This window comes from Exophiala mesophila, assembly GCF_000836275.1.
Source record: "Exophiala mesophila strain CBS 40295 unplaced genomic scaffold supercont1.4, whole genome shotgun sequence".
Lineage (NCBI taxonomy): Eukaryota > Fungi > Ascomycota > Eurotiomycetes > Chaetothyriales > Herpotrichiellaceae > Exophiala > Exophiala mesophila.
This window is the reverse complement of record NW_015622507.1, coordinates 4,598,376-4,611,379: the sequence shown is the minus strand read 5'-3', so window position 1 is coordinate 4,611,379 and position 13,004 is coordinate 4,598,376. Positions and strand designations below refer to the sequence as shown.

Genomic DNA, 13,004 nt, shown 5'->3' with positions numbered 1-13,004 from the left:
TGCCTCTCGCCCTCGTGACTTGTGAGTTGGAAATCAGACCAAAGTGAACACCACCACCACTACCTTCCTCCTGTCTATTCTTCCCCAAGTCACACAACTCCTCTTTCGATCCCCCACCCGACATCATGACTTCGAGCGTCGCCTCTAAACGCCTGTTCCAGGAATACAAATCCCTCCTCACAAATCCCCCCGATGGCATCACCGCAGGTCCTGTCACCGAAGAAGATCTGTTTATTTGGGAAGCCTTGATCCAAGGTCCTGAAGGCACTCCTTTTGAAGGTGGCATCTTTCCCGCAGAACTCAAGTTCCCCAAAGACTACCCTCTGAACCCCCCCAAAATGAAGTTTCTAGGCGAGATTTGGCATCCCAACGGTATGTTGACCCTCGCTCCGCCTGCGCCTGCGACTTTGATCTAAACTGACAGTGATAGTCTATGCCAATGGAGAAGTGTGTATCTCCATCCTCCACCCGCCCGGCGATGACCCCAACCATTATGAGAGCGCATCTGAGCGGTGGTCCCCAATCCAAAGTGTGGAAAAGATCTTGATCTCCGTCATGTCCATGTTGGCCGAACCCAACGATGAGAGTCCTGCGAATGTTGAGGCTGCAAAGATGTGGAGAGATCGACGAGCCGACTTTGAAAAGAAAGTAAGACAAGGCGTCCGACGTTCACTGGGCCTATGATAATTCCAACATCATCAATTTCTCAACATTTCGGTCAAATAGGCCATCATCCCTCCTTCCACGTCATCCAGAGCCTGTATCTCGGCTTTTCGGTTCAACAACAACATACGCTGCAACTCGACATGGCAACCCACAAGGCACGGCAGGATATTACCGGATTCATCCCGCCACTCATGACTGTTGAGGATGGATGCTGCCACAGCTCGGTCACGTGGTGTCAGAGGGAGGGATAGACTGAAGTCATGGCATGTCTGCAAGAGATGGCGGTAGCGAAGGCCAATCCATTTCATCTCGGGAAGATTGCATTCTTGCTCATGGGCTAAGGTCTTTGACCCATACACGTAACATTTCAGTATGCGCATACCATCTGGATCGAGATCAAACAAGCCCCAGAGTGGAACTGGTGGTGAGAGCTCATCACAGAGCGTGCGGAGGAACTTGCGAGTCGCAAGATCGGGATATCCTTTGGCCTGTGACGAATCAGCACGAGGATGGAATACCCCATGTGAGGTCCGCATACTGTCACAATGATACCAGACCCGAGCGTTGGATGGAGGTGCAAGCTTTGCTCGACTAAAGCTTTCAAGGTTGCCTGAATTTGTCAGTTCAGGTCAGGTTTGCAATGAGCATATCAATCGTCCACCTCTTTCTCAACAACGAGTATCCATCTGACGTGACCTAATGCATCCAAGTGGGCGTGTGGAAACATGTCTGGTATCGTGATGACTTCGTTCTTGAATCCCGCCACCAATCCTTTGGGGCTTGCCACCTGTCGGTGTCAGCAATCAGCGAGTGGGTGACAATCCAGACGATCAAAACCTACCACGTGAAGGTCCAATCTTCTGACACCACAAGTATGAGCTATGTCATCAACCAGACGATCGACCAGCCCTTGGTGTTTGAAGAGTGAAGGGTCATGGTAATAGATGTCCCTGTGCGAGTTCAATCCAAATTGCGGTACAACTTCGATCGTCCAGGGAGCTGCCTCTCCTACCTTTTGGTGACCAGAATGCCACTTTGAACGGCAGCATAGATCTCTCCGAGCACGCGGCCGAGACAAGCTGAAGTCGGGAGATACATGGGTAAGAACGCGCGGCCGTGTCATGTCATAGGTGTTAGGTACCTACCAAATCTCCACGCCTCATCTTTGTTCTTGCCAGGAAACGAGTAAGAAATTGGACGATCCTCAATATGCCATTTTAGTCTCATATAGTCGGAGTGGTCATAGTATGGCTTGATGGCAGTGATGCGTCTTAGAGTGATGACTGGCTTGCCATATGGCCGGACTCGGATCTCTTGGATGATGTTGTCAAACGTGCTTTCAATGTAGTTTATGACTTTCTGGTGGGCTAATGAGACATGGACCGGTGCCTGACGGGTCGATGGCTCCAAGTCGACGTTAAAAGTCATGTGGGAGTCTGTCCTGGTTGACTCCATCATATTTTTCGTCCACATGCCTAGACATATGTGTCGTCGTAGTAGTGTTCTTAGAGACTCCAAAGGGATTGACAAGAAGCCAAATATCCAAAGTACCTACAGGCTACAGTGCCTGCCTAGGGACGTAGGTACCGTGGTACCTAACATGTCACTGTACCTACCTAAGGTTGGTGACATGGTGAGTACTTGCCTTCCTTCATCAGTGGTCTTAAAGCAGTTAGCAGACCAAGAAAGTAGGTACTTACCTAAGGTACCTCAGGTCGGCATTGCTGCACGTGTTATGGGCCGAGGCGGCCTCTTTAGCCCCAGACTTCAGCTAAGCCGCCCACCCAATCAATCACTCCGGGCCTCGGGCACCCCTGAGCACCCCTGACATCCCTGGCACCCCTGGAGATCTCTATTCCAAGCCCGAGGGGCCCCTCGACCCCCCTCCCTCGGACTCGGGCGCCGGGTGCTGCATCTAGTTTGACTTTACTGGCATTTCAGTGGATCGATTGAATGTTTTGTGCATATTGCGCATCTCATGTCAGGGCGTGAACGGGGCAGGTACCAATGGGATCGCTCCTTTCCCCACTTCACCTACACCCGCATAAAATGAATCCGAGTGGTCTCATTCATTTTTTGGGATTTGGCTGCCCACCACTACCAACACCATCACCAACGCCGTCAACATGTCCCAGCCGATGATTGACCGCTGATTCCTACATCTCTCCACTTGACACTGCCCATCCATCCATCCAACTAAACAACATTCACTTCAACCTACTCTCCAATGCGCCATGTCGTGATCCTTTATTCCTTTTCTGTCGTTTAGCAATGGCACACCAGAGGAAATCACAACGGCCAGATGGCGTCACCAACGGCCACGCCTATGCCGGTGAACACTCCATTGACCTCTCTTCAGAAAAGGTAGACCGCTCACGCTGGCGGCTCGAAGTTGGCGAAGACAGCCGCCACGTCTGGCATTATCTCAAGACCGACCAACAGGTCAAGGACTGGCCACAATCCACCTCAGACAAGTATTATTTAGGACTTCCTATTGTAAGTACATGGCCACAAATGACACTTGCGGTCCATTCAACTACTGCGACCCTCAGTCCTGACATGCGATCTGCCTTGCTAGAACCTCCCCAATCTCCCTCTTGCCACCACTCCCTCTCAATCCATCGACAACTGCCTCAGCTTCTACTCCAAACTTCAACTCCCTACGGGGAACTGGGCCTGCGAATATGGCGGCCCCCTCTTCCTTCTCCCAGGCCTTGTTATCTGCTGGTATGTCACCGGTACTCCGATTCCCGTCGAGCGGCAAATCGAGATGAGAAATTATCTCTACTCTGTCCAGAACAAAGATGGTGGATGGGGCCTGCACACCGAAGGCCATTCCTCCGTCTTTGGCACCACCATGAACTACACAATTTTACGTATCCTGGGAGCCAGTGAAGAGCACCCTCGCCTCATCAAGGCAAGAGCAAAGCTGCATCAACTGGGAGGTGCCGTCAACGGTCCACACTGGGCCAAGTTTTGGTTGTCACTTCTTGGTGTCGCCCAATGGGACTTGGTCAACCCGGTTCCGCCTGAATTGTGGCTTCTCCCAGATTGGGTCCCTTTCGCACCCTGGCGATGGTGGATACATATGCGCCAGGTCTTCCTCCCCATGTCTTATATCTGGTCAAAGCGGTGGACTATGCCAGAAACCCCACTTGTCCGCCAGCTTCGCGACGAGCTGTTCACCCAGCCCTATGACACCATTGACTTTGGCAGCCACCGCAACTCAATCGCCCCCGAGGACAACTACCATCCCAAATCTTGGCTGCTCAATCTCATCAATTGGATCCTCGTCTGGATCTGGATCCCTTTCCTCCGCACCGACTTTATCGCTCGAAAAGCCGAAGCCTGGACATGGCGATTGATCCAGTACGAAGACGCCAACACTGACTACGCCGACCTAGCTCCCGTCAACGCGCCTATGAACACAATTGCATGCTTTATCCACGATGGTCCAGATTCCTACTCGTTTAACCGACATCTCTACCGGCTTCAAGAATACCTTTGGGTCAATGCTGACGGAATGCTTGTCAATGGAACCAACGGCGTTCAGGTGTGGGATACCTCCTTTACCATTCAAGCCTGTGTTGAGGCGGGACTGGCCTCGAGTTCCAAATGGAAACCCATGCTCACTCAGGCCCTCGCCTATCTCGAAGGCGAACAGATCCGAGAAGACGTCCCGGACCAGGACATCTGCTACCGCCAATCCCGCAAAGGAGCATGGCCCTTTTCCACCAAACTCCAAGGCTACACCGTCTCCGACTGCACCGCTGAAGCTCTACGGGTGGTCCTTCTTCTCCAGGAGGAGCACGGATATGCGGTCCAAGTGTCGGAACAACGGATCAAGGACGCCGTTGATGTGCTTCTCACCATGCAGAACAAACACACGGGTGGCTTTGCGTCATACGAACGCCAACGTGGCAGTGAATGGATGGAATTGCTCAACGCGGCCGAGGTCTTTGGGAGAATCATGGTGGAATATGATTATCCCGAGTGCACGACAGCAGTGGTGACGGTGTTGTCGCTCTTCCAAAAACACTACCCGGAGTACCGGGCGCAAGAGATCAAGGACATCAAGCAGACGGCGTGCGAATATATTCGACGCGCGCAACGACCAGACGGATCATGGTACGGGTCATGGGGCGTGTGCTTCACGTATGCGGCCATGTTTGCGTTGGAGTCGCTGTCAACCGTCGGCGAGACTTACGAGACCTCGGCGCGTGTGCGCAAGGCATGTGACTTCCTCTTGTCGCACACGATGCCGGACGGCGGTTGGGGTGAGAGCTACCGGGCTTCGGAACTCAAGGTCTGGGTGGACCATGAGCGGAGCCAGGTGGTGGCCACGAGCTGGGCGTGCATCGCCCTCATGTATGCGGGATATCCGGGCAAGGAACCCATACGACGGGCACTCAACAACGTCCTCCTGGCACGCCAGCAGAGTGACGGACAGTGGTTGCAAGAGGCCATCGAGGGCGTCTTCAACTGTTCTTGCATGATTACATATCCCAACTACAAATTCATCTTTCCGATCAAGGCCCTCGGCATGTACAAGGCGCGATGGGGAGATGAGTTATAACGACGCCGACGATGATCATGTCGGTCCAGAGACGGAGCTTAGGGTGCTAGGATGCCAGAGTCTATATTCGCATTAATTATATCCTAGACATTTCAGAGCTGGGCTAATCAAAACGCCTCGTGTCCTCCACAGATCTAACGAATTTTGATCGCAAGATTCCTGACCGCACTTCCTCTTCCCTGAGTTTTCTTTTTGGCCCTGTCTGTTATTGGACCTCATGTGTTGTCACTCCCCACGACTTGATAGTATATGGACGGGTCTTCGCGAACGAAGATCCCCGTGGACAACCCTGTCAGTGGAGAATGGGCTGTGTCGGTCAAATTGAGCCTTGGGGCAGCTTTTAATTCGTCCCGGGGAAAGATATCGGACTTTTCTCCAACCGGGTTCTCGCAATTCCCTGCCTGGGAATTGGTCGAGGTCGGAGACGACTTGGACATGCTCTCATGCGCGTACAAGACTCGAGCCCTGACATCGGCAAGCGTGGAATCCAGCCATTGCGTGGCCTCTGTACGTTTGATTCGTTGATAGTATTGGCGGGCCACGGTTGTCGGAAATTCGACCAGGATTGGCCCAAGAGCGCCCATATCGCGTTGAGTGCAGTACGACACGATGCGACAGATATCACGCGCATGAGGTTCTGGATCGAAGAGGGTGGACAGAGATTTATTCGCCGTCTTGTCAACGACAAGCGATTCCTGTGCGGTGGTGAGGAGACGAATGATTTCGAGAGCAGCCTCGGCAAGAGTGAGCGAGCAGGTGCAGTAGAACAGGCGAGCATGGGCGAAAAGGTGATTGGCGAACCAAAGATCGGTATCAAAAGGGTAAAGGTGAGGGTCGAAGGCGCCATGTTTGACGGCGACTGGAACTGCGGATGGTTTGGTGCCATCTCGCCATTTGTTCAACTGGGTTTGCAGGGCTGCACACTCCTTCAGCAGGTGCAACAACCTGGAAGTGTTTGTGGTTGGAGAGTCCTGAAGGAGATCGAGAGTTTCGAGATGACCTGGGATGTGAACGGCGGCATCAACCAATCTGTCAAAGTAGGTCCTGAGTTGCTTTTCCCATGGGACCGTCAACCAGGATTGTTGAGCGAGATAAGTGGCCTGCCTCGACAGGATGGCGGCATACAGAGTGGGGACTCTGGATGCGAGAAAAGAATGATGTGCGTCCCATTCGCGATGAAGAGCAGGACCGCGAAGCTGGATGAGCCTTGCGGCTCCCTGGGCATGGGCCAACCATCTTGGGGAAGTGGGCGATGGCTCTTGCAGCATTTCATAGAGACCGAGAAGCATGCAGGCCATCAGAGTTTGATCAGAGCGCATCTTGGCCGGGTCGTAGAGGGCGAGCTGCAGCTCCTTAAGGGCTTTGCCATAGAGACGAGTACTCTCATTGATGAGACGGGTATCGTTATTGCCTCTAGCGGCGCCCGAGATAGACAGGGCTGAAAAGGCGTCGGAGAGGGAGGTGTCCTCGTGTGGGAGGGAGCGGACCAGTTCAGCCCAATTCATGGGGTGTCCATACTGCAGAATAAATTGGTCGCGACACATACAGTCGCCGCGAGGCATGTAATATTGCCAGAAAAGCCCACGACATTGAGAATCGAGGGCGTTGCGGTTCAATGACTGTAGGAGGGATAGGGGATTTGGAGCAACATAGGGCAAGAAGACGGCACGGCGGACGGCATTTGTGGCGGGATGGATGACAAAGGAGCGATCACGATTATAGCCTCCACAGTGATACCCGCTGAATTCGCACTGGCCGCAGATGGGACGTCTCTGGTCGCACTGGATGCGGGTCAGAGGAAAAATGCAGAAAAGGAGAGGAGGAGGAGGAGGAGAAGGAGGAGGAGAAGAAGAAGAAGACGACTACTTACACCCTTTTTACGGCGACGACAAGTATTGCAGCCCTTGCTCTTTCCAGGGACGCCTACCATGGCAGATCATGTTCACACAAGGAATGGCTGTATGCCAGGGATGAAGGCGAGACGACGAGGGGGAGAATGGAAAGAAAAGGAAGAGATGGTGACTTCTGCTTGAACTACTTAGTAATTAGTTTGGTGAGGTCTCGTCTCGACGTTGATCGTCTGGGGTGACTTTAATAAAAGGGAAAAGTGATCCATCCATGTTCCAGGCCCTGATGGTCGCAGGATGCTCTGGGCGGCACAGGCCGAGCAGCCAAGGCATGTTCCGACGGGGGGCTTCGAGGGTGCCGTAGTGCGGCTGGCAGCCGTATTCCACAACTGTAATCTTGGTCAAGGTTCAACTTGGTTCACCAGAACATAGAAGAAGGGCCGAGGGGGCCCAGAGAAGGTCTGCAGTGGGAATGAACAGTGGAGAATCGATCTGCAGCGATCTGAAGAAAAAAGGATGTGCGAAGAATTGATGAATGATAATGTGGTTCACGTGATTATAGTACGTAGGGTGTCCTGTGAGGAAGCCACGACCGTAGTCCACTCAGTACGCATTTACAATGCCCCTGCCACATGCCCCCGAAGAAATATCACCCACTCAGCGACGAGATGGAGGAGATTATGGAACTCGTAGATGGGTGAATGAGGGCTTCAGGTCTGTGAGAACAAGAGCCGATAGCCGCCATTGTTCAAGCCTTGCCTCCAACAAGTAGCCCGAGGGGTCTCAAGTATACGTAAAGGCCGTTGGACCTTGGTTCCAGCCTTGATTAAGTAGTGCGACCACTTAGCGAGGGAAGACTTCTTCTATGCATTCGAAGTTTCTAGGCCCGGCAATACCGACAGGGATGCTGTAATGACAAGTAGTGATAGCATCCAATGCGAAGACCTGCTACTAGAAATATAATGGCCGGATGGGTGTCGACTGACAGGAGGTGGACACGTGGGGTGTGATGAGGGAGACTAATAACCTTGAGATACCTTAAGTTAGGTAGCTAGGTACGGAGTACTGCTTCTGACGTGCAGCCTGTGACTGTCTAACCAGGCGGGGGGCGCCGTCACCAACGCCCGAGGGCCTAACAATCATTCCAAACTTGTAATTATAGCTGGAGCAGTGGCAGACCGCGGAGTAAGTAAGTACTTGGCAGTAAAAGTATCCGTGATCGAAATAATGATGGGCAGTAGCGCTCAGCCAGACGGTAAGATAGTCCCTCCTACCTGTCAACTCCACCGCCCAGCCAGGCCCCAGTAGCCCCAGTAGCCCCAGTAGCCCCTCAGCCACCGCACCTTCTCTCCGGATTCTGGACTCTTGTCGACCACCATGGTACAATAATGAGCCAAGTACGCTTACAATCACATGGTATGGTGTAGTAGACATGACCAAGTAGTATGTTCTCATTTACTGCTTACTGTAATTTTCACATCTCATGATAGTCATAGAGTCGGTGAGCTGTTCCTGCAGAATAGGATCAAGATGCAAACGAAGAAGTGGTCATGGCCCGTGTCAAGTGCACCTTCCCGCTCTGTGAATGGTGGGGATTCAGTGATGCAAGGCAAGCACGACCCCCGCCAATTTCGTCAATGCACCACCTGCATGTAAACAAATCAATCTTTCCTCACCGTCGACTCGACATCTTTTTCAAGACAACAACCTCGTCTTTCTTCTCAACTTCTTCCTTTTCTTCTTCATCCTTTACCCGTACATAGGTACCCTTTCTTTCTTTCCTTTCTTCTTCGTCGTATTCCTGTAATCAATTCAGAGTCAACACACCCATGTCACATGTGATGTTCTGACGAATAATGTTAATGCCCACGCCACATCCACACTATCATCCCCCTCCATCCTCTACCTCCTAGACGCGCAGATTTGCCTCCGCCCGCCTTTGACATGGATCGTCAGGATCTCGCACGCCTGCTCTTTCCACCAAATCCCAGCTTGTCCGCCATATCCTCATCCTCAGCGAGACCCCGGCAGTCCTCAGGCAGTTCCCATGGCTCCCGCTCACGCGCTCCATCCACCTCCCAACCGCCCTCACCACTCTCCTCTAGGCAAAAGTTCCAGTCCCATGTCAGAAATCTGAGTGATGACAGCCAAACTTCAATGTTGCCCCCTCCTCCATCACTCTCCTCTGCTACAGATCGTCACTCTCAATCCTCTTCCCCTTCCTACACTTCACGCCCACTCCCGATTCCTAAGAGGAACGATATCACCGTACCCACATTCATCACCGAGGAGCGCGAAGCATGGAGTCGGGCATCCCCCTTTGCTAGGCGCACGAGGTCACTACGCGCTTCCGATGACGTCTTCCTCCTTGAACCTCCCTCTCAAGAGTCGCCGAGTATTCAACCCAGTAAACATCTGAGAGAATTGAGGCAATTTATCCCGCTTTCCAATTCTCCCGACTTCAATGATAGACCGAGGACCAGCCGCGGAGACGACCCAGGGTTCGGCTCTTTTGCGTCTCACAATGATCCATCCTTGCTACTTGATCTCAAGTCTCAGACTTCGAGGTTCGCTGAGGGAAGTATGAATAATCGCTCTGCCGGTGTTGCCTCGACCTGGCTTCAGAATAGCACCGCCTTTACCTCCTCGGAAGAAGACACCGACCACGAATTCACCCCAAAACAGTCTCCCCAGCGCTCCTCCCTCGATATCAACGAGTTCAAACCCGACCCGGTCACCCCAGCCACCTTGAAACAGAGGCTCGCCAGATTTGGCTCTGCTTTCAAGCCTCACCACAACCAATCATTTACGAGTGCCGCCTCTGGGCCCGCACCAGAAGAGCACAAGAAGAGAAGAGGCCTCCGCAAGAGTCTCTCCATGTGGAGTCTTTCCACCAAAGGGGGCAAGGTCAAGTCTGTACATGATTCAGCTACCAAGAAGGATTCATCTGCCATTCTAGATCTACATGTCCTCGATGAGCGCAAGAGAAGGGCTGAAGAGGCCTACGCCCAACAATTCTCCTCCAAGAGGAGAAAGTCTCCATCTGGGCTCCCCGAAGCCGTCTCTGATCAAGAGTATCTTGACATTCCTAATATCCCAGCGTCCACCAGACACCGATCCTCTTCGTCGAGACGGGCAAGACGTGTCAGCGTATCTTCGTCCTCCATAGCGTCTGCCGACCATGATCAGTCGGAATCTCAGAGTGATCTTGATCTTCGAAAACGTCCATCAAGACGAGAGCTGGAAAAGGAAAACCAGCAACTCCGCGCTCTGCTCAGAGAACAAGCGTCAAAGCCTCGGGAGCTTCCAAAGCCGCCCGTTTCCCAGCCCCAGCCCCAGCCCGTTGACAGCACCCCGCTTGAAACATGTTCAGGCTCGGTCTGTAACACGGCGCGTGATATTACCAACTCGAAAAAGACTCCCAAGAAGAAGACTTCCCACGTCAGCAGCAAAGATCCCCCGCCGGTTCCCCCAGTGCCCGAAAGAGTGGCCTTGAAGCCATTGACCAATGCGAGAAACCAGACTCGCCAGCTCAGCACCAGCACTTCTACCAGTAACCTTAATGCCAACGCCAGCTCCACCACCGCGAATGATCCCAGCGTTAATATCGTCAAGAGATATGCTCCCAGCGTGGGTCAGTCCCGACCGGTCTCTACCATCTTGGAGGAAGATGAGAGCAACTCGGAAAACAGAACTCCTCTCAAATTAATGACTAGTGATGACTTTTCAAAGATGAAGCAATTGACCCCTACTCCAATCCGGCTGTCTGGTGTGCGAAGAGAGTCTTGGGAGTGGCCAGACGACGTCTTCTAGGCTGATCCAGTACATTGGAAGTATGCGCACCAGAGCGGCCAACCTGACCAGCTTGTGCATTGACAGATTCCTCCTTTGTGAGCGAGTCGTGTCGGAATAAGAGATTGGAGCCTCAGGAATGTCATGAAGAATGATCAGCCTGAATTGTTGCTTGCTGTGTTTGTTCTTTGGTGCTTGGAAATCATTGATGTGGTCTCAGTCGGCTCCGCCACTCGGACTTCTCTTTTCACCGTCTCAAGAAGACGGCCCTGTTTGGGCTTCTTGTTTTGGCTTTTAATGGCACGAGTCTTCTGGTGTTTGATTCAAGATTTGGACATGGGGACTCTTCCGACTTGCCACGGGCCTTAGACACATCATACCATGTTACACCATGCATGCCCTTGCACAGCGTAAAAACCTGCTGCCCGTATACAGAGCGAAATGATTGCCGAGAGAAGTCCAGCGTACATTGCTAGCAATGATAAGAAAGATTACTGAAAGTTTGTCCATGTTTTGTATCCTTTATCCCGTAGTCGTCATCTTGATGCAAAGGCAGTACAGGACCTTCATGTCACGCGTCCGGGTCAGTGTCGTCCTCGTCCTCGTCCTCGTCTGATATCTGGGTTAATCTAGACCACAGAGCCTGGCCAGCCTGATCACAGACAGGACTCCACCAAAGAAAGCCTCGGAGACCCTCCTTCACCCTCTTGAATCTGACATTTTCCGCCTTCTCTATTGCCATACCATAGTGCATGTTCACAAACCACCGAAGCTTGTCCTCGAACCATCCCTGATGCTCTGTACGGAATGCCGCGAAACATCCAAACCATAATATCCACACGTGTACCTTGGGATAGTTTGGTATAGAGTGCTTGATGTTGTCATACATCCCGCTCTTCTCTGCCACCATGCGTAGCCTCTGCGCTAGCTGTAATTTAATCCCTGTGATCCAAGGCTGAGGGAACAAAACCAAATCGCTATAAATAGACGCGGCCAGGCGGATCATTTCGGTTAGGGCCATCACGGCAGGCGGCATGTCCAGTGAATCCTCGTCCAACATGAACATATACTCACTATACTGTGCTGTCGGATATCCGAGGAGACCATGCTGTATTTCGTTGCGACGCATTATCAAGACTCCGCTCAACTCCGTTCGACTCGAGTCCTCATGAAATCGGTCAAGAATCCCTGTCACTTGCGACATTTGCACCAGTAAGCGATATATCGTGAGATTGATTTTCTTAATCGATAAGAGCTCATGCCCACCAATGCGTCGAGTGCCGGTATAGCTGTCCAATACTGACTCTTCTCTTTTTTCTGCCAGCTTCGATTTCGTTCGGATCAACGGGAAACGACAAGGATTCTGAGTGCGAGTCGAGATGACAATATCAACTCTAGATAGACGGCGGTTAGATAGTTCTTCAACGATGGGTTTCTGCTCTGAACCTACACTTCAAGTACATCTGCCAAGGCGTGCAGCTGAATCTTGTCAATTCCTCCTCGAGCCCTGACAAAATTGTACAGCGCGGTTACATGTGGCAGGGTTGCTTCGAATCTTGAAAAGGCGTACACGTGTTGCAACAACCCCATTGGTGAAGATGGATATGGTTCATCGCATGGCATAGGACCTCCACTCTGGAATGCAAGAAATGCGATTGCGTGAACGTGAGCATCAGTTGGTTCGAACTTTGGATTTTCGAGCTCTTTTCGCAGCGTCTCCAGTGCCAGTTGTCGCTGCTCCATTTGTAACCGATACAACAAGGGCTCAACTGGCAGGCTTTGGCCACCAATCATCAGTAAGACCCAACCGACACTCGCCACGACTTCGGCGTGGAATAGAATGGGGACTTGAACCGCAGATCCTTTCCACGAGGTTATTAATGAGCTGGCCTTCGTGGGTCGGAGTGGTGCAAATAGAGAGGCGAAGCCCGTCTCAATAGCTTGTTAAGTCAGCTTGTATCATCCCCATTCCCGCTGCTAGGAATCTGGGGCGTTGTTTTGACTGACCATATTCTAGTGCTGAGTGACACATGGGAGATGCATCGTGGCCAACGGAGCTGTTGAATGGGTCTCGTCGCCCGTAGAATGCCATCATCTTATTTTGATAATGTGCCAGCTTCGCT

General features: G+C 52.2%; 6 protein-coding genes across 6 annotated transcripts; 3 read left to right on the top strand and 3 right to left on the bottom strand.

Annotated features, from left to right (window-relative positions):
- Window positions 1–48: 48 nt before the first annotated feature.
- On the top strand, window positions 49–2,211 carry PV10_06690 (uncharacterized protein). The gene is made up of 2 exons (XM_016371513.1): window positions 49–372; window positions 431–2,211. Exons 1-2 carry the CDS (start codon window positions 126–128, stop codon window positions 682–684), a joined length of 501 nt encoding a protein of 166 aa, XP_016223806.1. The 5' UTR covers window positions 49–125; the 3' UTR covers window positions 685–2,211.
- PV10_06691 (uncharacterized protein) lies at window positions 699–2,094 on the bottom strand (the record flags this gene model as incomplete). The annotated part of the gene is made up of 6 exons (XM_016371514.1): window positions 699–1,154; window positions 1,205–1,276; window positions 1,328–1,453; window positions 1,508–1,616; window positions 1,679–1,745; window positions 1,812–2,094. The coding sequence occupies 6 exons, from the start codon at window positions 2,092–2,094 to the stop codon at window positions 699–701; spliced, it is 1,113 nt and encodes a 370-aa protein (XP_016223807.1).
- A 545-nt stretch (window positions 2,212–2,756) lies between the features above and the next one.
- Window positions 2,757–5,574, top strand: PV10_06689 (uncharacterized protein). The gene is made up of 2 exons (XM_016371512.1): window positions 2,757–3,162; window positions 3,245–5,574. Exons 1-2 carry the CDS (start codon window positions 2,938–2,940, stop codon window positions 5,240–5,242), a joined length of 2,223 nt encoding a protein of 740 aa, XP_016223805.1. The 5' UTR covers window positions 2,757–2,937; the 3' UTR covers window positions 5,243–5,574.
- On the bottom strand, window positions 5,298–7,291 carry PV10_06688 (uncharacterized protein). Its single transcript, XM_016371511.1, has 2 exons — window positions 7,113–7,291; window positions 5,298–7,023 (listed from the first exon to the last, which is right to left on the bottom strand). Exons 1-2 carry the CDS (start codon window positions 7,170–7,172, stop codon window positions 5,458–5,460), a joined length of 1,626 nt encoding a protein of 541 aa, XP_016223804.1. The 5' UTR covers window positions 7,173–7,291; the 3' UTR covers window positions 5,298–5,457.
- Window positions 7,292–9,033: 1,742 nt separating this feature from the next.
- Window positions 9,034–10,950, top strand: PV10_06687 (uncharacterized protein; the record flags this gene model as incomplete). Its single annotated transcript, XM_016371510.1, has 1 exon — window positions 9,034–10,950. One exon carries the CDS (start codon window positions 9,034–9,036, stop codon window positions 10,900–10,902), a length of 1,869 nt encoding a protein of 622 aa, XP_016223803.1. The 3' UTR covers window positions 10,903–10,950.
- Window positions 10,951–11,452: 502 nt separating this feature from the next.
- PV10_06686 (uncharacterized protein) lies at window positions 11,453–12,973 on the bottom strand (the record flags this gene model as incomplete). The annotated part of the gene is made up of 3 exons (XM_016371509.1): window positions 11,453–12,275; window positions 12,332–12,821; window positions 12,889–12,973. The coding sequence occupies 3 exons, from the start codon at window positions 12,971–12,973 to the stop codon at window positions 11,453–11,455; spliced, it is 1,398 nt and encodes a 465-aa protein (XP_016223802.1).
- Window positions 12,974–13,004: the final 31 nt, after the last annotated feature.

What these genes read in the sequence shown, in the direction of transcription:
- PV10_06690 (XM_016371513.1), top strand. Translation starts at nt 126, where the DNA reads ATGACTTCGAGCGTCGCCTCTAAACGCCTGTTCCAGGAATACAAATCC. An exon ending in CGAGATTTGGCATCCCAACG is followed by an intron (nt 373 to 430) that starts GTATGTTGACCC and finishes TGACAGTGATAG; the next exon opens with TCTATGCCAATGGAGAAGTG.
- PV10_06688 (XM_016371511.1), bottom strand. Translation starts at nt 7,172, where the DNA reads ATGGTAGGCGTCCCTGGAAAGAGCAAGGGCTGCAATACTTGTCGTCGC. An exon ending in GTCGTCGCCGTAAAAAGGGT is followed by an intron (nt 7,024 to 7,112) that starts GTAAGTAGTCGT and finishes ACCCGCATCCAG; the next exon opens with TGCGACCAGAGACGTCCCAT.
- PV10_06689 (XM_016371512.1), top strand. Translation starts at nt 2,938, where the DNA reads ATGGCACACCAGAGGAAATCACAACGGCCAGATGGCGTCACCAACGGC. An exon ending in ATTATTTAGGACTTCCTATT is followed by an intron (nt 3,163 to 3,244) that starts GTAAGTACATGG and finishes CTGCCTTGCTAG; the next exon opens with AACCTCCCCAATCTCCCTCT.